The sequence below is a fragment of the Aotus nancymaae genome, unplaced genomic scaffold (assembly GCF_030222135.1).
Source record: "Aotus nancymaae isolate 86718 unplaced genomic scaffold, 86718_ANA_hifiasm-v0.15.2.pri h1tg000210l, whole genome shotgun sequence".
Taxonomy (NCBI): Eukaryota; Metazoa; Chordata; class Mammalia; order Primates; family Aotidae; genus Aotus; species Aotus nancymaae.
In genome coordinates, this window is record NW_026988625.1 from 942,527 (window position 1) to 968,377 (window position 25,851).

The 25,851-nt window shown below is 53.2% G+C and overlaps 1 protein-coding gene across 5 annotated transcripts; it reads right to left on the bottom strand.

The window, feature by feature from the left end:
* Positions 1-25,851, bottom strand: TOP3B (DNA topoisomerase III beta). 5 transcript variants are annotated; one of them, XM_012466477.2, is made up of 18 exons: positions 25,766-25,851; positions 18,528-18,694; positions 17,224-17,355; positions 15,507-15,613; positions 14,414-14,488; positions 12,783-12,979; positions 11,204-11,360; positions 10,170-10,283; positions 8,152-8,242; positions 7,100-7,254; positions 6,844-6,949; positions 5,667-5,813; positions 5,342-5,515; positions 3,248-3,376; positions 2,526-2,675; positions 2,075-2,175; positions 1,448-1,649; positions 1-571 (listed from the first exon to the last, which is right to left on the bottom strand). In XM_012466477.2, exons 2-18 carry the CDS (start codon positions 18,595-18,597, stop codon positions 90-92), a joined length of 2,589 nt encoding a protein of 862 aa, XP_012321900.1. In that variant the 5' UTR covers positions 18,598-18,694; positions 25,766-25,851; the 3' UTR covers positions 1-89. The 5 variants fall into 5 exon arrangements, with proteins under 5 accessions (XP_012321900.1, XP_064227972.1, XP_064227971.1 ...); XM_064371902.1 differs by lacking the exon at positions 25,766-25,851 and adding an exon at positions 25,291-25,535; XM_064371901.1 differs by lacking the exon at positions 25,766-25,851 and adding an exon at positions 19,353-20,121.

A 25,851-nucleotide genomic window follows, 5' to 3' on the forward strand; every position in this document is an offset into this window, starting at 1 on the left:
TCAGGAGAAGACAAAATGCATTTTAATAGTTTGAAGTGCCATGAGGTGTCTGCACAGCACCGCAGCCTGAGTGAGGGAGGGCAGGGCCATCATACGAAGTAGGCGGCCAGGGCTGACATCTTGTCCTTGGGCCGCCTGGGGTTGGGCTTCCCAGGGGGCCTTCTGGCCCGGCCCCGCCCTCGACCCTGCCTCCTCCCTGGTCCACCGCGGTGCATCGGGTGGCAGGAGGCCGCATGCTTCAGCTCCACCAGCTCCTGGAAGACGGGGTCACAGAAGACACAGCCCATGTGCTGTGTCTCGTCGCCCGGGAGTGGGGACTTGGCCTTGTTGAAGTCCACGTCAAGCAAGGCGGCCTCACAGACACTGCAGGTGTCGGCGGACACCCGCACGCGGTGGGCGTTCTCGAAGCAGTGCGCCACCACGTTGCACTTGTTGCAGGCCACCTTCCACTTGGGGCCCGAGGTGGGGTCCAGCACCAGCACCCCATTCTCGCATTCCACACACTGGCCGATGCCCAGCATGCTCAGCGAGTGCTGGCAGGAGGGGTGTGTACATTCATTGCAGCCCATGCCTGGTGGAAGACGGGAGCCCTGTGAGGCACGCTTGCCACACCTGCCTGCCCTCTGCGGCCTGCTCCCAATGCCTCAAGCTCCTGGATCCCTCGTCCCAGCAGAAGGAACTCTTCTTGGCCTCGCTCCTGGGAATAGCCTTGCTTATGCTTCGGCTCCTGGCTGCCATTACCTGTTTTCTGCTTATCTGAAACCTCCTCAACTCTCGAGGCCCCCTGCTGGCGCCATCCCAGTGGGTTCCAGCTGACTCCATCCACCCTTTGCTTTGCTGCCATAGCTCGTTACTGGTAATGCCACATGACCCTCATGTCACTGGGCCACATAGACCACCCTGTCAGCTGCTCTGGAGGCAGCAGGAGGGTGGAGATGGGGCCTCACTCTCCCAGCAGCTCGGGGCAGACTGAGGCCTGAGGGGGCTTCCTGCAGAGCCCACGGTGAATGTGGGCAGACACCTCACTCCCGCAGGTTCCTGGTCTGGCTCAGTGCTCTCTGACCTGCCTGCCTGGACACATGCTCTCCCTTCTCCAGTAATGAGGATGAGGATGGAGGACAGTGGTGGACGCTGACTGGGGGTGCCCGCTCACTGGGTGAGTCCTCGTGCTCACTCAGCTCCAGAGGGAGCACTGCACACCTGTGCCCAGGTCCTGAGAGTAGACCAGGGTTGCCTGCTTGATTCTGACACAGAGAGATGGTGGCACTGGCTGGCTGAGACCTGAGCAGTGTCCCAGCTATATCCAGGGTCTCTCGTCTCAGTGCCAATGAGTGCAGTAAAGGCCAGGTTGAGGGGTCCCCTCGGAGTCCAGCTTGGTGCAAGGCAGGAGATGGCACTGAACAGAGACTGCAGCTGCCTGTGGACAGGAGAGAGCGGCCGCACTCACCTTTCTTCATGTCTCGGAAGGGTGGGTGGTTGTAGCAGTAGGGGCACAGTGGGTAGCTCTTGCCCCGAGAGCCTGATGACCACAGGACCAGCTCAAAGTCGTCCAGAGGGCAGCGGAGCTCCTTGTAGAGCTTGATGGTGCCATTTTGGGGGAGTGTGTAGGTCTCGTCGCAGTGGGAGCAGTGCAGGCGGCTTGGCTTGGCCTGCGGTAATGCCAGGCAGGGGGTGTGAGGGTCACTGAGGCCACCTACTTGGCCCCTGCCCCAATCCCTCTCATAATACACAATATGTAACCTGTCATGCAGAACCTGTGACACACTACCAGGCAAAGACCCTGAGTCTCTGGCCCTTGCCCCAAGCATGCAGAAAGGCAGTGTGAAATCCCTGTGCATACGTCAATGCCCACAGTGGCAAGTGGCGTGCTGTTAAGAAACGCACCATGTGTTTGCGTGGCTCAATGGCTGTGTTTGAGGGGTCACGGGGACACTGGGTATTTTTTGGCAAGTTGCTTTATGCTCATTCTTCTGTGACAATCAGGACAAAGAATATAATTCCTATGTGACCAACGATAAAGCTGAAGCCTACAGGGGTGAGGCAGCCTGCCCGAGTCAGTGCTCCCCGCACCTACCTGGATGTACTTCATGAAGCGGTGGCACTTCCCGCAGCGTGACAGGGGCTTGCCTGTGGCCGCCAGGGGCGAGAAAGACACCTCCATTAACTCATCCATGCCTGTGGGCAAGCAGAGTGCAGAAATCACCTCTCTCATAGTCTCTGGCAGAAGGCGCCACGATACGTGGTCAAGGGTCTGAGTGTGAGAGGGTCCCTGCAGGCGCTGGTTTCTACTGTCCGTGGCAGAATGGCAGGGCAGCAGCCCCATGCATCAGAGCGCATGCTCCTGGCCATGTGTGGTGTAAATGCACCTGCTCTTTCAACCTAGCCAGGTGGTGTCACTGCCATGACCTACAAAGGCCTGGGGCCCAGATCTGGGAGCTGGTCTTATGTGGGGACCTGGGTCCCCAGATGTTGGCTGTGCTGACAGAGGGTCCTCTGGTGAGGGGCAGGCCAGAGGCAGACTCTACCGGCAATGGAGTCGACGAAGTAGTGGAACTTCCTCTTGAACACATCCAGGGTGTGGCCCAGGACCTGGCGGTAATCAGCCTTGCCCTGGGCGATCAGGTTCAGCTGCTTCTCTACTGCACTGCGGATGGTCGGGAGCACCAGCTCTGCATCTGTGAGTGGGCAGGGGGCAGATGCTGCCCTGAGTACTCACACCCAGAGCTATGCCACCCCCTCCCAGGCGGGGCTACTGCCCTGCCCACTCCTCCTGCTCTGGCCTGTCTTCCTGGCCTCTGCCCTGCCCACCAGTCCATAGCCTCAGATGGTACCAGGCTGGCTCCTATGCCCCCAGACCTTTCCTGACTTCTCACCTGGAAATCTCAGGCAGAGTGGCCAGTGGCTAGAACCTCATCACAGATGAGCTCCAGGCCGTCCTTGGGCCAGTTCTGTGCTCCTCCCTCTCCTCTTGGCCTCTGGGGAACCTCCAGAGGATAGAGCTGAGGCACCTTTGCCTCCCCTTTTGGTTCCCTCACACATGTCCGTTCAGCTTTCAAACACGCAGCTCCTGCTCTGGGCAGGTCCTGCGGGTCCTGGGGTAGCGTCCCTTCAGTGGTGTTGAGGGAGAACATGTGGGGCTGGGGGATCACTGCAGGGCAGGGCCTGTCTGGAGGGAGCGGCAGAGCCAATGCCCAGGAAGAAGCTAGGGATCCCCGGTGAACCCTGGGGGCAGGGCTGAGGGACTCACCAATCTTGTAGTAGCCGTGCACCAGGACGATGCCGAGGTTGGTGGGTTTGAGCCGGCGCCCGCTCTCCACAGTGACATAGTTGCGCTGGCAGATGTTGTTGATATGCACAGGGATGCTGGCATCTGTGCCTGCAACGTACAAGGCCCCAGGGTTCCTGGTCTACGCTGGACACGCCCCACTGAACTACATGCTATAGCACCTGCCACAGGGCCCCTGGTGCTCAGGCTCTCTCACGGCACCTGGCTACCCACAGGAGGGAGGGCTGTGCTTTAAGCACCCACTGCACTGTGCTGGGCACCAACTGCATGCCTTTCACGTTCTGCCTTGAGAGCACAAGGGCAGCCCTCCCTGCATGGGGTCTACTGCTTTATGTAGAGGCTCAGAGGTTAAGCAACTCTCCAAGGTCACAGTGCTTATTCTGTGCCTGGTAAACGTGACTTCTTTGGCTTCTCCTGCCTGGATCCTGTGACACCCACCTGGTCCTGGGGCCAGAGCCCCCTCCACCGGAACATGGAGGTGCTTACAAGCTCACTGCAAAGACACTTCCTGTCTTCCATCTCCTCCCTCTCTGCAAGGCCTGTCACAGTACCCAGGGCAGGCTCCCAGTCCCCAGGATTCCACTCTCCCGCCCAAAGCCTTCCTGGCAGAGGGGTGCAGCAGAGGCTGAGGCGTTCTGACTATGGTGGGTGCCAGTCAGAGGGGCAGAAAAGAGGCTTAGGCTCCCTGCACGCTCACCAGCATGGGCAGGTGAAACACACCTTCCCAAAGCAGCTCGCAGAGAATCTCACACGGGAAGAAACTGGCCTCCAGGGGCTAAGGAGCCTGCCGAAGCTCGGCACCTGGTGTGGCAGGCTGTGGGTGGTGTGTGCTGCCACCGTCTGAGTCTGACGGGTGCCATGATGTGTGGTGTGGGCTCCTCTACAGCATGTGCCCTGCCCACTGCATTCTCACCCCAGACCTGGGTGGCAGCTCTGGTTAGGCCCCTTTTACACACTCCTGAGGGCTCAGTCACAGGCTCAGACCATTCTCCTGTTTAGAAAAGTAACACCAGAGCCCTCTTCACTGTCACAAACTTGTACTGGTGATTGGGTCTGGCTCACTGGCTACCATAGGGCTGCCAGGAGCCACAGTATCCCATCAGTGGGAGACGGCAGCGGACACAGGCGGAGCACAGCCCACACTCCACAGTGGGCCGAGGGCTGCTATTTCAGGACCTTGGCAGGTGCCCTGGACCTCTGGGAGGAGCAAGCCCAGAGCTCTGCTCTCCTGCCAAGGTTGCCATGGTCACCAGGACCCTAGCCTGGGGAGAGACACTCTCTGAGAGTCCACCTCAATGACCACTGCTGGAGCAGAGCCTGGACACAGTGGCTGTGACATTCCACAGGCCTCTGAAGCCCATCAGTCAGGCGCAGCTGGAGATGGAGCCACAGGCAACAGGCAGTGCCCAGCAGTACGAGTGGCACCTGGGAGAAGGTTCTGTCAGTGAGGCTGGCCCCCAACATGTGAGACCTTACTCAGCCCTAGGCCTGAGAACTTGTGAGGCCACTTCTCCTGTGAGGAATGTGCACTGGTGACTACATTTTTGCTTTGATAAACTCCCCTGGGCTGCCTGTTCTTGGTTAGAAACTTCCTGGTCACCCTTTGGGGAGCCCTGTCCCTTGGACAGGCATTTCTGTTCTCTCCACCGGGAAGCAGCTCCTGTGAGAGCTCATTTCCCTGTCATGTGACTTCAGGACAGACCAGGCTGGCTGTGTGGACTCAGGAGACGGCCAAAATGATTTCTATGAGTCATTTGGCATCTGGGCCAATCTTCAGCCCTGTGGGCATTAGTCAGTGTGCGCCCACCCCACAGTGCACGAGGGCACATCTGGGCCTTCACAGGGAAGGCCAGGTCCTGAGTGGAGGCCTCGGGAGGGGATGCCTGCTGTGGACCTGCCTGGCTGGCCACATGCGGGGTCATCAGTTTCCAGACATCAGCCCGTGGACGGGTGCTGGGCTGGGCACACAGGGGTGGCTGGGCAGCTTTGTGAGTAGACTCTCAGCCTGAGTGCTGGAGACAGAGCTGGCTCTGGGGCCTGGGCAGGTGTACCCACCGATGCCGTGCTTCTCCATGAGCGTGATGAGCTCAGCCTCTGTCAGGTAGTCAGGTGGGCTCGTCTGTTTCTCCAGCATCTTTACCTCACTCACAGTGAAGGTGTCGCCCCGCTGGCAGGTGGGCAAGCTCTCCTCTAGGGGCACGCTCTGCCAGGGCATGATCTCCGTGAAGCCTGGAAAGACAGGTGCCATCACTCAGGGTCTCCAGCCTGGGGGGACCCAGGTCTCAGACCCTGGGCCTCCCATCCCCAGACACGATGTAGAATGGTTTTTTTTGTTTGCCCATGAAGGCGGGGAGGAGGAAAGCTGGGCCCGCAGTGTGACCTGGTGAGAGGACGGTCTTCCCGGAGCAGGTGAAGAGCTCGGGCCCGATCCTGAAGGAGATGGTGCTCTGCAGGTACTTGCAGTCATGGCTGACTGTGGCGATGAAGTGTCTGGTGATGTACTCATAGAGCCGCCATGCGTCACCCCCTGCAACAGGCCAGGGCTAGTTAGCTGGGAGCCAGCTGAGGGCTCTGGCCATGAGGAGCTCCCAGCACTCTCGCTTGAGCAGCAAGGTCCTGCTTACAGGTCCACTGTGCGGGACACACTGCAAATTCAAGGAAGGAGGAAAGAAAATGTGCAGGAAGGCTGGACGCGGTGGCTCACAACTGTAATCTCAGCACTTTGGGAGGCTAAGGCGGGTGGATCACTTGAAGTCAGGAGTTTGAGACCAGCCTGGCCAACATGGTGAAATCCCGTCTCTACTAAAAATACAAAGAAATTAGCTGGGTGTGATGGTAGGCACCTGTAATCCCAGCTACTCAGGAGGCTGAGGCAGGAGAACTCCTTGAACCTGGGAGACAGAGGTTGCAGTGAGCTGAGATCTGGCCACTGCACTCCAGCCTGGGTGACAGAGCAAGACTCTGTCTCAAAAAAAGAAGAAAATGTGGAGGAAGTGAACACCAGCCTCTGTGCCTCAGTGGTTCCTTCATGGCTGCAGCTCCCCTAACTATGCACAACCTCCTGCCCCTGCTTCTGGCAGGACTGCTCTTCAGGTGTGGGCCTGTCCTTCTACTGTCTCGTGACATGACACCATCACTTCAAACTCAGACTGTCCACAAGTGGCCTCTGTCTCTACCTGCACCGCTCTCCCTTCCCCATCTGCCTTCTCCTGGCACTTGGACCACTGGTACTGCCTCAGGCCAGCTAGGAGGTAGGAGGCGCCCCCCACCCCCCACCGCTGAAACCTGCCACTCTCTGCCTTGGTTTCATTTATGTCCCCTATGGCGTCTGCCCCTGCGCCTCCCTGCAACAGCCACCTGCACCTGCTGCCACCTCTTCATTCCTGTCCTGGTCCCACAGTAATGAAGCTCGTCTTCCAGGTGACTGCCCCCTCGCCACAGCCAGGGCAGGCAGAGGCTGAAGGAGCCCCACATTGCCAGCAGGGCCTGCAACCTTCACTGTCGCAGCTTGCCTTTCCCTTCCTGGAAGCATGGCGGGTATGGGGTGAGAGGGGTACCTAATTCGGCTTCTGTGGCAGACCTCATGGGGGTGATGGGGGGATGGTCACCGGCGTCGTGGCCTTTCCGTGGGCGGTTGATACCTTCTGCTAACAACTGCTTCACCTGAGGCAGAGAAGACAGAGCAGAGTCTGTGGCTGGGCTCGGCTGCCTGCCTGGGTTTGGCTGCCTGCCTGGGTTTGGCTCAAGTACCAGACCTGGTCCTAAGGCCTCAGTGACACACGCATATGTGGAGGCTGACCTGGTTCAACTCACCATGTCAGCCCAGTAGGGGTGGTTGGCCTGCTGCCGCAGAGCGCCCTTCAGGTCAAAGTTCTCAGGGTAGTGGGTGGTCTCTGTCCGTGGGTAGCTGATGTAGCCTTGCGTGTAGAGCCGCTCGGCTGTCTGCATGGCGTGCTGAGGTCCCATGCCTGTGAGACAGGAGGCTCTCAGAGAGCCAGGTGCCTGCCCTGGCTCCCCTCAAGGTGGCCAGCCCCTCCTGGAGGGTATGGGTGGCTCTGAACAGGCACAGCTAGAGTGCAGAGCTGCTGGCCAGGTGGGCACCTATGCCACACCGCCTTGTCTGAGGCTGAATCCTGCACCTTTGAGGGTGGGCCCAGGAGGGGCCTGATGGGAAATGCCACTCACTTGGGACTCGTGGCCATGGGGATGAGACATGGACTTCAGAGCACTGCTCCCCACGCACTGGCCACGAAGCCATAACCATGCCTTGGGTTGGCTGATGGCAGAGTTAGCACATAGCCCCATTTTGAGCCCTTAGGTGTTTCTGTCCTCACGGCACTCTGGGGCCACTGAGGGGGGCTCGTCCTGCTACTTCCTGGCCAGCAGAGGCTGGCACTTAGCTAGCAACCACTCCCAGCATTGCTGCCCTCTGAGGACACTGGTGCCACCACTCTGAGAGGACACTGCCCATAGTTCCCTGCAGGGGGACACCAATGCCTAGGGGCTGCCAGCTGCCAGAGACCACCAGCTTTCCAGCCCAACCCCCTCCTCGCTACTGAGGAGACAAGGCTAAGAGGTGACGTTCACACTGGTTCCCAGAAGGTGACATCTGGTAGAGGCCTCTCCCCTCACCAGGGATAGCTGCTCAGGGACTCTAACATCAGGATGTCCCCTCAGGGGGCAGCCAACTTTACCACCTTTACAACCTAAGGAGGAGTGAAATCCTCACGAGGCTCAGATCTCCTTGAAACCTCAGGTACCGCCTTGCCTCCTTGGGCACTCACTGCTCCAGGCGGAACCTGCTTCTACAAGCCTGCCTTAGGAAGCCTTCTGGAGACTAAATTTAGAGAAATGTCCCTAGGTACCCAGAGAAGAGCTGGCCACACGCAACATCTCCACGGTGTTCAGGGCCAGAGGCCTCTGCTTGGCCTTTTCTTTCCTGCTTGTGGCCTCCACCTGGAAGACAGGACAGTCAGTGATTTAGGGGAGGAGGAAGACACCACCATAAAGGAAACCAAGATGTGTGGATAATGAGACTTAGGAATTCTCTAAAAAAAAAAAAAAGACGTGGACGAAGGGTCTGGTCTCATTCATTTGGTCTCCCTGCTTCTCCAATTCAATTCATTTCTTCTCAACAGTTTAAAGACTTGATTGAATATTTATTCAGGACCAGGAAGGGTAAAAGAATAAAAATTCTCTTTAAAAAAGAGGCTGGAGTGCAGCTATACCATCAGAGCTTACCCTCAGGTACCATCAGTCTTGAACTCCTGGGTCAAGTGATCCTCCTGCCTGAGCCTCCTGAGTGGCTGAAACCACAGGAACATACCATCATACCTGACCAATTTTTTATTTTTTCAATTTCTTGTACAGACAGTGTCTTGCTATGTTATCCAGGCTAGTCTTAAACTCTTGGCCTCAAGTGATCGTCTCACCTCAGCCTCTCAAAGTGCTAGGATTACAGGCATGTGCCACTATGTCCAGCTACTTTTTAAATTTTTTTTTTTTTTTTTTTGGAGACAGGGTCTCCTTGTGTTCCAGGGTGGTCTCAAACTCCTGGCCTCAGTGATTCTTTCCTGAGAATTTTCTAGGGGAAGAGAAAACCTGGAAGACTGAGGAGGAGTAAGAAGAGTTGCAGATGGAAATCCTACAGAAGTCAGCATCAGCCAGACTACAGGGAGGGCAAGTGGGGCCCGTCCCAGGGCAGTGCTGCTCCTTGCTGTGGGGAGGGCTGCTGCCTGCGCCTGGTAGTATTGGTACCTCTTCTGATTTTTCAAGAGAAGCTGGAAGGCAGAATTTTAGTGTTAAATCTCCTAATTTTTAAGTACTGGTAACTACTCTGGAATTTTTGTAAACACCATATAGGTAGTGAAGTGCATCCGTGGGCTGTGCTTGATTGGGGTCCTACCACTGTCTACCTCTGCTGAACGCTTGTTCAAAGAGACAACTCTGTTTTGCCTACGGCGAAAACAATCCAAACAACTCAACCCCAGCCCCTTGCCCTTGCCAACCCCATGTAGGCTGGTCAGGGCAGTGCCTTCTGCATTCCTGACTGACAGATGTGGGTGCTAACACGGAGACCAGTTGTTATGTGCAGCAGGGAGGCTGTGCTCCCTGGAGTGAGGGCTGGAGGTGGCGACAGTGTCTCTCCAGGAATGTGATCAATGCTGACAACCTGGAGCAGCTTTAGAAGTCTCAGATGCCTGAGACAATGGCATGGTGGGCAAAAGCGCACTCAAGGAAGGCCGGAGAAGGACAAGGAGAAGGCGGCTAAGGAGGCCAGGCTGTGTCTCAATGGGTCTGGTAGCTGTCACACCTGTAGCATGTTTACTTCAATAGCCACAGATGTGCCCCAGCCCACGCAGCCAGGTCACCTCATCCTTTTCCTAACAACCAAGCAGCATGTCCTTTCGATTCATAGAAACCCTGAGTAAGAAACATAATCCCATAAAAGCATGCAAGCTGACTGAATTGGGATCTCCAGCCTCTCCCCTGCTAGCTGTGACCTTGGGCAAGTTCATCAATGTGCACACAGGTCCCTCTACAGTTGCTAGCTTGAATCTCTGTGTGAAATGGAGACCTGCCACACAGGGGTAATACCTGGTAGGTCACAAGGAAAGGGGAGAGTGGAAGGGGCCTGACAAGGTCACAGGTGTACACAGCGCCTGGTACGGAGTGGCCATGCAGTACACTGTGGCATTGGGCAGAAATATCTTAGTAGGAGTATATAGGGGAGTAACCATTCTGCTTTCCAAAAAGATGGCTGTGTTTCAGAAAGGGGGAGAAAGATGTGGCCTATGGTCACAGGCTGTTCCTCCAGTGGGAGCCATCTGAGACCCACCCTCACCCAAGGCAACTGTGATAGGTGTGGGTGGAGCAGACGCACCTGGGCTTCCTTCTCCAGCTTTGTCATGTTTAAAAACATCTGTGCGATCTCCCGGTCAAACACTCTTACTCGGTCCCAGTCCAAAAGGAGAGATCTGTCTTTGTCAGTGTTAACCTGCAGGAAAAAGGATAAAGGGTGAACACACAAGAAAAAGTCTCCAGGTGAGCCCAATACCAGGAAGAACCAGGACAGATGAAGCTGGTCCTTGTCTGGGAGCAAAATAGCCCTGGCTCTAATGGCTCACTGCTATACCTGTTGGGGTGGGCAGATATGCAAGCTGACATCCCATCCTCTCCACCCTAGCCCCGAAACCAGGCAGCCAGTCTCAGGAAGGTGGCCCGAAGCTGAGGCTGATGTGTCCTTAAGAAGCACCTGAGCCCCTTCCTCTCACACCACCCCTGCCTATTCCCAGTGCCTGGCCAGTGCTAGGTATGGCCACCATGGGGTTCCCAAGCCTCGTGGGCTTGGGGGCTCCCAAGCCTGTTAGCCAGAGCAGCTCCAAGACAGGGTCTTACTATGTAGCTTGGGCTAGAGTGCAGTGACATGATCATAGCTCACTGCCCTTGGACTCCTGTCCTCAAGCAATCCTCTTGCCTCAGCCTCCCAGGTTGTTGGGATTACAGACATGAGTGACTGGCCTAGCTGTATTAAGTCTTACAGTGAGCTTCTGCGAAGGCTTTTAGTTGAAGAAATGGTTCTAGGAATTTTAAAAAGTTTGAAAGTCAATGGCCTCAGTCCAGTGCTTGCACCTGACCACTGCAGCCACTGCTTCCTGTGGGGTAACCTCAACCTACACTGCCAGAATTGAACTCATTCCCACTTATCTAGATTCAGCACATACAGGCCCAGTCTCTTCCCACTGCCCTCATGAAGGCTGGGGTCCCTTAGCCCTGGGCATCACAGACCACTTCCAGGAAAGCTGCCCACACTTCTGCCCTCAGCCTGGGGCCTGCAGGCTGATGATGATGGAAGATTCTCAGAATCCATGCCCCAATCCCAGAAAGCCCCAGCATGAATGCAGAAAGGCAAGGAACCTTGGCCTGCAGCACCCAGTAGGTCTCTGGTTTGAAGGACTGGATTTTATCATGTCTCTCCACACAGAAGCCCAGGGTTGGAGTCTGACATGGCCCGAAGGAGATGAGAGAGCTGTCTAAATCACCGTATTTCCCCTGGAAATATTTAGTTTGAAACCTGGAGGGAGTGGTAGGGTAGGGGGGAGGGGAGAGAAAGATATTTTTGTCACCGATTCACTCAAGACACTATTATGGCCACCCATGTGAGTCCAGCCGGGGGTGGTTCGTGAGGGAGATGGCACCAGGTGGTGTCCCCGCTTAGAACCCAGTGAGAGCAGAGTGGGCACAGCCTTAGGGAAGATTCGTGTACATACATGGGTGATAGAGCCAGTGAGAGAGTAGATAGAGGTTTCTACTGTCTCGGGCCAGGAAGCCTTCTATTCTATTCCCTCTACTGCACACTCTCCTCAGGACTCCATAGTATGGACAAACATACTTTATCAAGCAGGGCCTATGTGATCTCTGTCAGCTAAACAAACAATTTTCTTCAGGCCCTTTTTGTTTTTATAGAGATAGTAGGGTCTTGCTGTGTTGCCTAGCAGGAGTACATTGATGGGGAATCATAGCTCATTACAGCCTTGAACTCCTGGGCTCGAGTGATCCTCCCACTTCAGCCTCCCAAATAACTGGGACTACAGGCTCACACCACCACACCCATCTAATTAAAAACAAATTTGGATAAGCACAGTATCTCACACCTTTAACCCCAGCATTTTAGGAGGCTGAGGCAGGCAGATCACCTGAGGTCCGGAGTTCGAGAGCACCCTGGCCAACATGGTGAAACCCCATCTCTACTAAAAATACAAAAATTATCTGGGAGTGGTGGCACACACCTGTAATCCCAGCTAGTCGGGAGGCTGAGGCATGAGAATCACTTGAACCCAAGTGGCAGAGTTTGCAGTGAACTGAGATCGTGCCACTGCACTCCAGCTTGGGTGACAGAGTGAGTCTCAAAAAAAAATTTTTTTTTTTGTTTTAGGTTGGGCACAGTGGCTCACATCTGTAATCCCAGCACTTTGGGAGGCAGAGGTGGGTGGATCACTTGAGCTCAGGACTTTGAGACCAGGCTGGGCAATAGAGTGAAACCCTGTCTCTACAAAATACACAAAAATTAGCCAGGCATGGTGGTGCACACCTGTAGCACTTGTAGTGGGAGGCTCAGGTAGGAGGATCACTTGAGCCCAGGAGGCAGAGGTTATAGTGAACGAAGATTGCGCCACTCCACTCTAGCCTAGGCAACAGAGCAAGACTCTGTCTCAAAAAAAATAATTTTTTTTTTTTTTGTAGAGATAGGGTCATTATGCTGCCCAGACTGGTCTCAAACTGCCAACCTCCAGCAATCCTCCCATCTTGGCCTCCCAAAGTACAGGGATTACAGGTGTAAGCCACTGTGCCCAGACTTCTTCAGGGTTGGTGAAATCCCCTGTTGCTCATCCTGGCTCCGGGAGGCCTGGGGGCCCCTGAGGGGGACCAGTAGAAGCAGGGCTCTGGCTGAGGGAGAGTAAGGGTGTGCCCAGGACTAAGCGAGTGTGGCCAGCACCTGGTGAATGCACAGCCGATGCGCAGGTCCAGCTCCTGGCGAGCATCCACTGAGAGCGCCTCGTTGTGGTCGGGCTCGCCCAGGCAGGCCATGGCATTACAGATGTCTGTGTCTGTGATGGAGCTAAACTTGGCCCGGAACACAGTCTTCTCGCTGCCATGAGCCTTGTTCATGACAGGCAGAACAGCATCAAGAACCTGGGGGTGGGGAGTGGCCATCTGTGACCCACCTCCCAGATCCCTGCCATGGCTCCCCACCCCACTGCGAAACTTGGCTCCTTCCAGGGAAGAGCACGTGTGCTCAGCCCCCTCTCCTGCCCCTGCCGGACCCTCTCTATCCCTTTGGCTTTCCAGAAGCCCTGGGTTCTCCACAACACCTCACCACGTGGCTTCCTTTCCTTCCATCTCAAAACACATTAAAACACTCCCTTCTCACTCCCACCCTCTCTGTTCTAATCTTCCACTTTCATCCCCACCAAATCAAGAAACGCTACTGCCAAGTACATGAGGGACCTCTTAGTCCCCAAATCCATCCCACGTGACCCAATTCCCTGCCTTCTAGAAGGAGGGAAGGCTTGGAAGGGTGGGTGGAAATTTTAAAGGACTGGAGAAAAGACAGGGAAGGAAAAAAGAATGAAGGGAAAAGGAAATGGGCAAGAGAAGGAAGGCCACAGGTGGTGCCAGCTTGTGGTGGGGGCAGCTTGGGCTAAAGCACAGCAGAGGTCCTAGAGCCGAGACTCACTAGGAAGGCCGTGCAGTGGGACTAGGGTCGCCGCTGGAGACTGGCCACACAGCTTCCTTACGGGGAAAAAGTGGCTTCATTTCTGAAGGGAGAAAGCCCCATGAGCTGCCCCCATTCTCCACTCCTAGATGCAAAGGCCCCCAGGGAGGATCCACCCTGCAGGGGAGGAAAGGGTATCTGAGAAGGGACAGTGTGATTGCATTTGCTGAGGGTGCTGTACTGTAATACCAGGTGCCTGAGCTCCCTGTCTTGCTGGAACCAGCTCTTGAGCCTTGGGTGAGAGCTGGGGGTGCAGGAGCACAGGGATGACCCATATAGAACAACAGCCTGAAGGGCACCAAGTGAGACCAGCAGTCACAACCACTGTGAGGGCACCATGGCCAAGGCAAGCATGGGGCTTGGGGTGTGCAAAGGGAGCTGCCACCTGCTTCTCTGCGGGGCTCCCAGAGGTGGCTGGAGGCGGGAGGCATCCTGGGTAGGGCAGGAGATGAGCAGAGTGAGGCCTGCAAAAGGAGCTCAGTGTTGAGGTCGGGAATCAAACAGCATCAAGCCAAGGTCCCTGAGAGGTCACGCTGGGCATAGGATGCTGAAAATCAAGCTGCCCTAAGACAGCCCCATTCCGAAACCTGCATCTACCCAGACAATTCTGCCCCTCCTATGTTCACTGATACAGTGCATTCCCAGCCGTGGAGGAACACTTGACCACCCTTAGTAGAGCCTATGCAGTTAAAAGCATCTGTGGAATTTCAAAATAAAGGGAGGGAGGAGGTGTTTTTAAACCAGTAGGGTATTCCCTCCTTTGGCCCCAGGAATGATGTGACTGCTGGTGTCAGTTTGGGGATGGTGTCAGAAAGACCATAAGTGAGGACCAAACTGAGCCTCACACTCACCTCAAAGCAGATGTTCTCCCCCTCCTTGTCACAGTCCAGCCACAGCACGATATAGTCGCAGCCTCTGCCCTCCACCTGCCACACAGCACACGTTCACAGGCACCCACTGCAGGCCCGGCTCGTGCCGCCTGCCCCCAGTGCTCCCATCCAGGACAGGGCTTGGGCCCAGGCCCTGAACCTCAGCTAGGAGAACTGGTACCGGGGCTGGACAAGGGGCTGGCTGTGGTGAGGCTGGCTCAGCTAACAGAAAACAATTAAGTTTATAACTGCTGTTTTTGGATCCCCCCCACCAAAAAAATATATATATATATATAGATATAGATATAGATATAGATATAGATATAGATATAGATATAAATGCAACATGATCTCAAACCCCAAAACTGCCCAGAAAAAGGGTTAAAATGAAATAACCCTAAATGATAGCAGTTGTCTTGGGAAGTATGATTATAAATAATTTTTTTGTCTTTCTACTTATCTGTACTTTCTAATTTTCCATATCTGTATGCATTTGTTTTAAAATTAAGGGGGGAAAAAAATCCCCAACCAAACAAGCTATTTTCTTTTTTTTTTGAGATGGAGTCTTGCTCTGTTGCCCAGGCTGGAGTGCAATGGCACAGTGTTGGCTCACTGCAACCTCCGCCTCCTAGATCAAATGATTCTCCTGCCTCGGGCTCCCAAGTAGCTGGGATTACAGGCATGTGCCACCACACCCGGCTAACTTTTGTACTTTTAGTAGAGATGGGGTTTCACCATGTTGGTCAGGATGGTCTTGAACTCCTGACCTCAAGATCCACCCACCTCCTAAAGTGCTGGGATTACAGCCGTGAGCCACCGCACCTGGCCGAAACAAGCTATTTTCAAAGCAGAAGACCTGCTCTCCAGGACTGAGGGCTGGCAATGGCAACTGCCTTATGTGTGTCGGAGGCGCCTGTCCTGGGCCAGCAGGGGGCACTCACAGAAAGAGCTAGCAAAGGCCCCCCTGTCCAAGGGGAATTAGGACTCAACCAAGGGTGGGCAAGGACATCCGAAACTGCCAGCTGTGGAGGGGTGGGGGCCCTGGTGTGCTCACGCCCAGGCCAGCCCCACACACCTGCAGGAACTTCACCATGTTCAGCTTGGGGTTAGCTTCTTTCTTTTCTGTGGGAGCTTGGCTGAACAGCTCTGCGGGGTCCACTTTGTCCCACTTGTTGTATTTTCCTACAAACCAGTCATAGTGACATTGAATCACATCTCAGTTTACAGGGGCTCAGCCTCTGAGACCATCATAACCCCAGGAGGATGTTGGTCTCATCCCACAAATGAAGAGGGGAAAGCCTGGAGAACAGTTTGCCCAGGGTCATCCTGATGATCAGAGGCAGAGCCAGGATACTGGATTCAGGCTTTTGGTAACCCCCTCCCATCCAGTCTCCTTTCTGCTTGGCTGCTGAGCTGACATCACACCCCGGCCAACCATAGGAGCCAAGTAAGCTCTCAGAGGGCTGCTGCTCAGGTCTCACTTCTGGGACTTTCCCTGTGGTTGGGAGCACCATTCCTGGACTGGCTCGCTTTGCCTGAGCACTGGATCCCACCACTGGTGCCTTCACTGGCACTTCCAACCTGGGTTTCTGGAACCCAGCACTCTGTGGGGCACACATGTGCTCAGTTATTCCCATTAGAGGACCCATCTTTTTAAGCCTCATGCTCAGCATATTCACCTAATCATCTACAGAGGCCCAGTTCTTGCATGCTCAGCCACCTGGCTTTCTTTTAGGCCCCATTTCTTTTTTTTTTCTGAGACAGGTTCTCTCACTCTTTCAACCAGGATCAAGTACAGTGATATGATCATGGCTAACTGCAGTCTCGACCTCCCAGCCTCAATCCATCTTCCCACCTCAGCCTCCCAAGACTACAGGTGCACACCACCATGCCGGCTGATTTAAAATGAATTTTTTTTTGTAGAGACAGGGGTCTCACGATGTTGCCAAGACTGGTCTTGAACTCCTAGGCCCCATTTCTTGCATCCTGGGAAAATAAGGTCAGACAGAGCCAAATTCAAATCCTGGCTCCCCACTTGCCAGCTGAAGATAAAACTTGGAGTCCAAATGCTCAGCCACACAAGTCAGTCACCATCGTTGTCATTGCTGTCATCAATGAGCAGCAAGAACTAGGGCTGAGGCTTTGCTGTGTGCCGGGCCCTGTGCTGAGTGCTCTGCCCTCACTGTCACACTGAATCTTTACAGCCTTGGGAAGCAGACGGCATTGCTGTGAGATCCATTTCACTATGAGAAGTGGAAACTCACAGAGGCTGTCATTGCCCCCGTCTCCAGCTAGTGAGCCAGCAGAGCAGGGGGAGAAGCCTGGAATAGACTCTTGCCAATCACACAGCCCTGCACCTACATCCAGCGGGTCCCTAATGTAGGCCCTTCCAAGGTAAGTGATAACAGTAATGATATGGGAATGACGGCAGCCACCAAATGACCAACAGATGATGGTCAAGTAGGAAACAGCAGCAGCCTTCTCTCAAATGCCTGCACAGGTCAAGCCCTTCCTAAGACAGGTGCTGTCACTTTATCTACACAGGAAGGTGCACAGGGAAGGCAGTGGCTAAGGGGTGCCACTACAATGGGCACCCAGGGCTGAGGTCCAGAGACTGGGTTCTGGGCAGCGCACTCAGGGACCCTCTCATCACCACTCCATGATCTGCTGGCCTTATGACTCATGGAGTCGGAACAAACTTCCCCGCCTAGAGGCATTTCCTGGCTTCAACTGGACCCAGGCCAGTGCCATGCAGAACTCCCTTTGGTACAATGGAGGGTAGGAGGACTTACCCAGGAAATCCAGGGTCATCACGTGACCACAGACAGATGTCATCTTGAAGCGCACCGGCTGGCCAGCAAAGGTCCCAGTGTACTCATGGACTGAGCAGGCTCCATTCAGTCCTTTGTGTGAGGATAGGCTCCCTGGGTGTGGGGAAGCACAAAGTGACTGGCTGCTCCAGCTGAGCTGAAGACACTGTGGAGACTCCGGCCCAGATGCCACCTCTCAGAGGGCCAGAGTCTTCCTTCCCCAGAATGATGAGTTTCTGCAGCTTCCGCAGACCTCTGCAGGTAACTGGGCACTGAGAGATGGGACGGCACTCAGGGAAAACAGCATCTGCCGACAACCTAGCACAATGCACTCTTGATGTAGAGCTCCAGGCTGCCGAGAGCCAGGAGCAGGAAGGGGTGGGCTCTTTCTCTACATTTATACTTTCACTCTTCAATTCCATTTTTGCCTCACTTCACTGAAACATTATTCATCATTTACTAAAACGGATTCTAGATCTACTCTAGGTTACCAGGGACCTTCTAATTATCGAATTCTCACCCTCTCCACTGACCATACTCAATCATACTTTTTCAGCTTCTGGGCACTAGGCACCATTTTTGGGGCCTCCTGTCCCCTGAGGACCATGCCTTCTCAGCTGAACTAGGGTCTCTTCCTCCCTCAATTACTGGACCAAGGGGAGGTCAGGTAGAGGCCTGTCATTTCTGGGTACCCAGTATCCAACACTCTTTCTATTTGGAGGGAATTCAAAGATGGCAGGAAACAGCACCCTACCAACCACCCTAGTGACCAGAGTGGGGAGTGAGTGGCAGACATTTCCTCTCCAGCTCCCTGGTGTCTCAGGAGTGCCTGTGGCCACAGCTCAGTGTATTGGCTACTCTGGAGTGACGTGAGGTCCAGAGGACAGTGGGAGTGCCCAGGGGTGACAATGGCTGGGGCATAGCCTCATCAGACCTTGACTGGGGTGTGGTCCTGGCTGTGTCTCCTTATTTCCAGGGCTGGTTTCTGCTACCCGTAACCAACAGCCTTGCCAGGCCCAGCACTTGGATAATGACTGTGCCTTCTGCTTTACTGTAAGCTGTGCCTTGTGCCTTCTGAGAACCCCAGCTTTGGCACATGCCAGAAGTGGAAGCAAATGCACCCCAAAGTGACATACTGAGACGCTTCATTACCACCTGCTGAACTGAATCAAATCTACCCCAGCCAGCGTGGAATCACATTAGGAAAAAGAAGTGTCCTGCAACACATAAATGACCATGCTTACAGACCAAAGCCAGAAAGCAAGCGTAGGGCTGGTTTCTCCTACCTCTAGAGAGGATTTTGGCAATTGACTGCGCCAAGGATGGCTTTTCAGCAACCATGAGCACAGTCTTCATCTTGTCTCAGCCCTTCACACTCCAGTTTCAGGGCACTGGCAACGAAAAGTTTAGACTCCACTCTTCTGCAGCACAGCACTATTATCAATGCTGACTCCTAAAGAGAAGAAAAGACACTTAATGCTGTCGACAGAACCTATACCACTACAAGGAAACTAACTTTAACAAAGAAAAATAAGACCAACCTGAGGTAAGAAGAAAAATTAGGGAAATCTGAAGACCTCTGAGATATAAAAAACTACCAGGTCAACTGAAGTGGCTCAGAGATGATCCTGGGAATCTGGTTCCATGTGGGGGAAGGTGAAGTGGCCCCAATTATATCAGGTCAATTTTATTCCTAAATCCATGCCAGGAAGAAGCTGGGGGCTGGGGATCTGCAGTGACGGGTCATGGCAGGTGGATGCCTGGCCCTCCTCTCTGGACTGGCTCTTCCACCTACAGGTGGATTCACCTGGAGAGAGGAACCATCGTGGCTGAGAGCAGCACCTCCACCTCAGGTAAGCACTGGGATGCCCTGGGACACTTCACAAAATGCAGATGACCAGGCTGGGATCCCCAGGTCCTTCCAATCCATGATTGGGCCTGAGACCCTCTGGCTGGTGGGCCCAGCCCCAAGCGGACATCAGGGCCCTGTCACATCTATCTTCTACCTACTCCGCTCCACCTCTTGCTTTGCAGGCCATGCTCTGGCCAAATTAAATCAAATACCATCATCAAAGCAAACATGCATTTGAAGCCTCTGTGCCTGTGCTCACCTGCCTGAGGGAAAGCTCCACCAGGCTGGAGGATGCAGCTGGACAGCCCACAGGCCCAGCTCAAGTTCTGACTCTTCTTTAAAGAGGTCTCCCAACACCACTGGCAGGATAAGTCAGCCCTCCTGTGACTGTGGCTCTTGGGCTAAGTCTCCATTCTAACCCATTCACATCATGTCATCATCAGCGACTACCTCACCCTTCAATAGGACACGACAGGCTTTGTGTCTGAATCACTGTTGGCCTTTGCAACAGCTTTCTGTGACTGACACATGACATTCAATACCTGCTGGCCAAGTAAAAGAGAACCACATGAACGCTTTTTGTTTTTTTTAATCATTATAAATGTAGCACTGATGTTTATAAATACAGCATTGTATTGAAAAAAAAGATTTGTATTGAGACAACTGGGAAAACTGCTGGGGAAAAAAGTAAAATTAGACTCCTGCTACCTAACTCCCACTAAAACTGATTCCAGATCTAGCAAAGGTTTGAGTAGAAATAATGAAACCAGAAGAATATTAGGAAAAACACGTGCTTTTAAAATAAATCTCATGAGCTGGGTGTGGTAGCACATGCCTATAGTGTCAGCCACTCAGGAGGCTGAGGCAAGAGGATCACTTGAGGCCAGAGTTCAAGACTGTTGTGTGCCATGACTGCACCTGTGGATAGAACAGCCACTGCACTCTGGCTTAGGTGACAGCAAGACCCCATTAAAAAAAAAAAAAAATGGCTAAATGAAATAATCTCAGCATGAAGAAAAAAAAAACCACCTAGCTGGGCATGGTGGTTCATGTCTGTAATCCCAATACTTTGGGAGGCCAAGGTGGGCAGATCACTTGAGGTCAGGAGTTCAACAATAGCCTGGCCAACACGGCAAAACTCCATCTCTAACAAAAATACAAAAAATTAGCTGGGTATGATGGTAATCCCAGTTACTTGGGAGGCTGAGGCAGGAGAATCACTTGAACCCAAGGAAGTGGAGGTTGCAGTGAGCCAAGATTGTGCTATTGCGTCCCAGCCTATGCAACAGAGACTCTGTCTCAACAAATAAATAAAATAAAATAAAATAAAACAACCACCTAAGTACCTCAAAACTGAGAAGTACTTGAGGCAAGTTTAAAAGCACTTGCTCTCCTTTTCTGTGAGCTGTCTATTCCCATTTGTTACCCACTTTTTTTGACTGTTGTTTTCTTATTTTAGGAATTGTTTGCATAATGAAGAAATTAGCACTTTGTGGTATCACATCATGTTCAACAACACTCAAGGAAGAAACTCAGAATACAATGAGCTTGTGCTTATCTCATAGGCAGACACTCAAAGTTGATGCACACACAGCAGACAAGGGTGTAGGGAAGTTAAATAGGAACAACCTCTATGTACAGCAATTCAGGGATCCTTCTCAAAGGACAAGTGTACATCCCAGCAATTCCACTCCTTGGAATGAACTTACTAGTCCAGTTATGTATTAAGCACCTACTGCATGCTTGGCCTAGTCCTGGGTGCAGGGAATACAGCACAAAGCAACACCAGGTCCTGTCCTCCTGGAACTCATGCTGTAGTACAGGAGCAGGGGAGGGAAAGGGCAGGGCTGGGTGACACCTGGGGGAAGAGTCCAGGCAGAAGGAGCAGGGAAGGTGAAGTCCTTGGGGAGGAGGTGGCTGGTCATGGGGGCTGGTGGAGCTGAGGGAGGGAGCAGGGGTATAGAATGTGGATCTGCTCTAGGGGTGCTGGGAGGCAGCAGAGGATTTGCATAGGCCTGGGATGATCTGACTTCAAGTGTTAAAGGGAACTCACTGGCTGCCACATAGAAGAGGGTGACTGGGCCCTGGGTAGCAGTGGTGGAGGCTGAGAGGGGAAGTCAGAGTCTGGGCAGGCCTGGGATGGGTGGGACATGGGAGGGGGAGAGGAAGGTGAATCAAAGATGACGTGAGGCAGGGGTTGGGCATGGGCTCACACCTGCCATGGGCTCACACCTGCAATCCTAGTGCTTTGGGAGGCCAAGGCAAGAGGACCACTTGAGGCCAGGAGTTTGAGACGAGCCTGACTAACATAGTGAGACCTTGTCTTTACAAAAAAGAAAAAGGAACAACCCATGAGTTTGGTTTAGGCATGACAGGAAGGGATTGGCAGTCTGAAGCGGGGCTTCAGGTGTGTTAAATGTGACCTGCCCAATGGACAGCCTGAGTGGCCTGGAGGCGGCGGCAGCAATGTGGAAGGAGCCCAGGCTGGGGGTTGGGAGATGAGGGGCTAGCAGGGTGAGTCAGGAGGGGTAGGGTCACGAAAGCCATAGGAAAGAGCACTTCAGGGCAGTCATCACCACATAGGGGACACTGACAGGCCAGGCGAGGTGGCAGCTGAGACCTGACCACGGGGTCTGGCAAACTGAGAGCCCTGGGTAACCCTAATGGAGCCATCTGGTGAGTGATAGAGGTGAAAGCTGCATGGGGTGAGCTCGACAAAATCTGGGAGAGGGGAGAAGGCCAGTGCACTGTCCCCTTTTGTTTTAGGATGGAAGCTGTGCCAACATGTTCTCCGTTGATGGGACTGCTCCTGCAGAGAATGAAAAGATGCATGCAGGAGGGGGAGGAACTGCTGGAGTGATGGCCTTGGGATGGGGAGGAGCAAGAGAGACAGCCAGTCAGCACCCAGGTGGTGCAGAGCTGTGAAAGGGCTACACTTCTCTTGGTGGAGGAGCCATGGTATGGCTGTCCACGGAGGAGGACAGGTGGTGACACTGCGGGCAGGCCCACAGCAGAGGAAGCACTGTAGTTAGTTAGATGGGAGAGTCCAGGTGAGTAGAAGGGAGAGGGAGTGGGGCAGGGGTTGAGGGGAGAGATTATGAGGACAGAACCTGACTCTGAGTTGGGTAAAGAGGGAGGTGAGGGTCCACAGAGGGTGTGCTCTGTCGGGTCCAGGAACTGATGCACGAGAGCAGGAAGTGGGCGTCAAAGAATCAATTCCCAGGGGGTGGGAGGCTCAAACAGGAATTAGAAGGGGCCCGTGTGGTGGTGACCCATGGAGGGCAAGGGCCACGAGACAGGTGGAGAGTGAAGTCACCTGGGAGAGTCACAGGAGCCAACAGTCGGCCCTGGCAAGACTGTCCACGTGGACCCTGAGTCCCCAGGAGGCAGGACATGGCACACTGGAGTGGCCTCAGGCTGGGCATGGTGGCACCTGTGATGAACCACATCACTGGAGGTTCTCTGCAGCATTGTTAATCATGATAAAAGATTAGAAACAAGCTGGTGTCTGTCAACAAGGAGGTGGTGAAATAAAAGCATGGCATTCTCTATAGTGGAGCACCCGGCAGCATTAGAAAGGAAAACATCTGCTTGGTACACACTAATGTGGACTGGATCACTGAGATAAACTATGCTAAGAAAGCTGGCGTGTACAGAGTGTTGCCATCTGTGATCACGCATATGCATGCACACATGTGCACTTGATTACAAAGAGGCGGTATGTGTGCGTAGGATGCAAAACAAACAGTCAAAGCAGTCACCTGGAGGGGTGTGAGGGACTGGAGGTTAGGGCTGGGGGGGCCTCCTCATCCCTTCTGTACCTTTTACAGTTAGCATCTGGACACAGGTGACTGAGGGAAAAGAACTAAGACAGGGGATTTTAAAATAAAATAAAACCAGAAAAATAGAGGAGGGTTGGCAAGCGGATGCTCAGAAAGGATGCCAAAGGAAGCTCCTTCACTAAAGGGGCTTCTGCTGCTTGTCAAGCTGTGCGGGAGGAGGCCCAAGGTCAGCCTTGGGCTGTCAACCTTGTCCTCCACTTCAGAGATCATAGGACCACAATGAAATCAGTAATACTGACCAGAAAGCTGCCCCAAATAAAATGGCAATTTGCTTTTTTCCTCAAAATAAATACATGGATGTTCCCCCTAAATACACAACCATCCCAGAGTGAAAGAGCCGAGACCTTGTGGAATGACGGCACTGTCTACAGATGAGCTCCCTGGCCCATGATAGCTCCAGCTGCATCTCTCACGGCCCTACTCTGCATCTGGCGCCAGCAGTCTCTCCCACAGTTGTCAGGTTCACTGCCATATTTCTGGCACCCAGCATGCACTAAATGCCTGCTGAGTGAATGAATGAACAACCGAAGTGCTTGTGATTGGCCTCTGCTCTGTTATGTGGACGTTTTCATTCTATCAAAATCAGAGGCCCAAAACTGAGGTTTAAAGGAGACCTAGAAATTAGACCTAGAAATTCCCCCTTCTCTCACCCTGAGAAGCCAGAGGCCAAAAGGGAAAACCCGCAGCAGAGAGGGATTGGTCGGTGAGGGTTTGAGTTTCCCATCTCTTCCAAAGTAGGAAGTTTTGTCCTAAAATGTTTCCTCAGATTTTCTCATGTCGGCACCACAGAGTAGGCAGCAATTATGTATGACATAATGAGGACACACCAGGCACCAGGCAGTCCTGCCAGCATCCTAGGTAGGGATGTTAACGGGTGTGCCATCGTACTGGCCTACAGTGGGACTGTGGTGTCAGAGAGACCAGAGCTCTAGTGCCTGGACTCCAAGCCTGATCCTGCCATGGCTCTATGAGCACTCTGATGGAACAGCAGCCTGGCTTTGCTTTCCTGTAGCACTCACCACTACACCAGGTACAGCCTCCATCTACTTATTTGGTTCTTGTCTTAAAGCTCCTAGAATGTAAGTAAGTGGCAGGAGAACAGGGGTTTTGCTTTGTTCATTCTCATGGTAAACAGATGGTGAACAAATACCGGTTGAATGAATGACTGAATATATAAAACAATAATTTTACCTGCAAGGTAAATAATAATAATGCTTTTAGCTCTCTAAAATGTAGAGTGAACATGTAAAATAAATATTGACTTTAGGCTGGGCAGAGTGGCTATTTTTCCATTAAGGCACATCTCCCATTTCAAAATGGAAATCAATGAGAACAAAACCTGAAAGCAATGGTCTGTAAATTTCATTTATACATCATTTTCAGTTTTGCTTTACCAACATTATTATTCACCTAAGTTTTTGCTTTTTTTTTTTTTTAAAGCATAAGTATACAAAAATGACAAGAAATAGTTTCTTCTCTTTTTTTCTTTTGAGATGGGGTCTCACTCTATCACGTAGGCTGGAGTGCAGTGGCACAATGATGGCTCACTACAGCCTCAAACTCCTGAGCTCAAGGGATCCTCCCGTCTCAACCTCCCAAGTAGCTGGGACTATAGGTGCACACCACCACGCCTGGCTAATTTCTAATTTTTTTTTTTTTTGAGAGATGGGGGTCTCACTATGTTGCCCAGGCTGGTCTCAAACTCTTGGCCTTCAGTGATTCTCCTGCCTTAGCCTACCCAGCCCTGTCCTCCTATTTCAAGAAGGGAGATTAGCAACAGCTGAGAGGGTGCTGACAGCAAGCACCCCAAACTGGCCTGTAATTAGGAGAACTGAAAGTGAAGTAAAAAGGGAGTAGCAGGTTAAGCTATTAGTACCTTGTCAATTCTCACCAGCAATACTACCAACGATTTGTGTCTTTGGGGACAGAGTAAACCTAGAAATTTCCTTTCATGTCTCTGTCTTAGAAACAAGCAGATGTGGTTTGGGAATAGAGGCCTAGCAGTAGTCTGAATAGCATTAAAATTCCTAGCATCTACCACCTCAGTAACTTTACCAAATACTTCTAGAATCAGGAAAAGAAGGAAACAAACGACCTTTTCTTAAGCTCCTCCTTTGTACTAGGCACACCATAGCTATCAACACTCTTCAATCTTGCCAAGAACCCTATAAGGCAGCCGTTGTAATTTTTTTAAACCGTGAGTAAACGGAGGTTCAGAACAATTCACACTAGTGTCAGGTGACCTTGGCAAAGAAATCCCAGGACTGGCTAGCGATCAAGCCCAAGTTAGGCTGGCCTCTCAGGTCCTGTTTCCAAAGGTGAGAAGATAAAAAGGCAAGACGAGGAACATCTTACCTTTCACTTCTGCGAGAAATTATTGCCCTGGATTCCAGCTAATTTGTTCACAAAGGTACCCTACTTCATTGACAGATAACAGGTCAGAGAACCTGGGCGCCTTTAAACGATCTGGGCCCCGGCGGATGCACAGCCTCCCTGAGCCTCAGTTTCCCTACCAGTGAGTGTTCCTACAGCAGACCTCACGTCAAAGAGCTGTGGGAGGGTTCGAGGAAGAAAGGTATTAACCACAGCGCCTGCTCCTTGCAGGCACAGGGCGGGCCCATCTCCACCTCCCTGAACAACCACAGCAAGCCCCGGGGGAGAGGGTCACGGCCGCCAGGAAAGAGGCTACAAGAATGCAGAGCCCGCCCAGGGCCCCCTCCCGAGCCCGCGGGTCTGCCGCCGGCCAGCGTTCAGGAAACAAGCCCGAAAAAGGCCCGCGCTTCCCGCTTTTTTGAGCCGCCCGGCGTGAGGCTGGCAGCCTGCCGCTCACCCGCAGCCACACCGCGAATTCGGCTCCGGTCCTTGCTCCTGGGGCGGCCACAGGCAACACCTACTTCCTGGTCCAGCCGCTTCTGG

Excerpts from the sequence above, each read along its gene's own strand:
- TOP3B (XM_012466477.2), bottom strand. The coding sequence starts at position 18,597 with ATGAAGACTGTGCTCATGGTTGCTGAAAAGCCATCCTTGGCGCAGTCA. Across the intron at positions 6,950-7,099 it reads ACCCCTACTGGGCTGACATG|GTGAAGCAGTTGTTAGCAGA; the intron begins GTGAGTTGAACC and ends TCTCTGCCTCAG. Across the intron at positions 1,650-2,074 it reads GCTTCATGAAGTACATCCAG|GCCAAGCCAAGCCGCCTGCA; the intron begins GTAGGTGCGGGG and ends GCATTACCGCAG.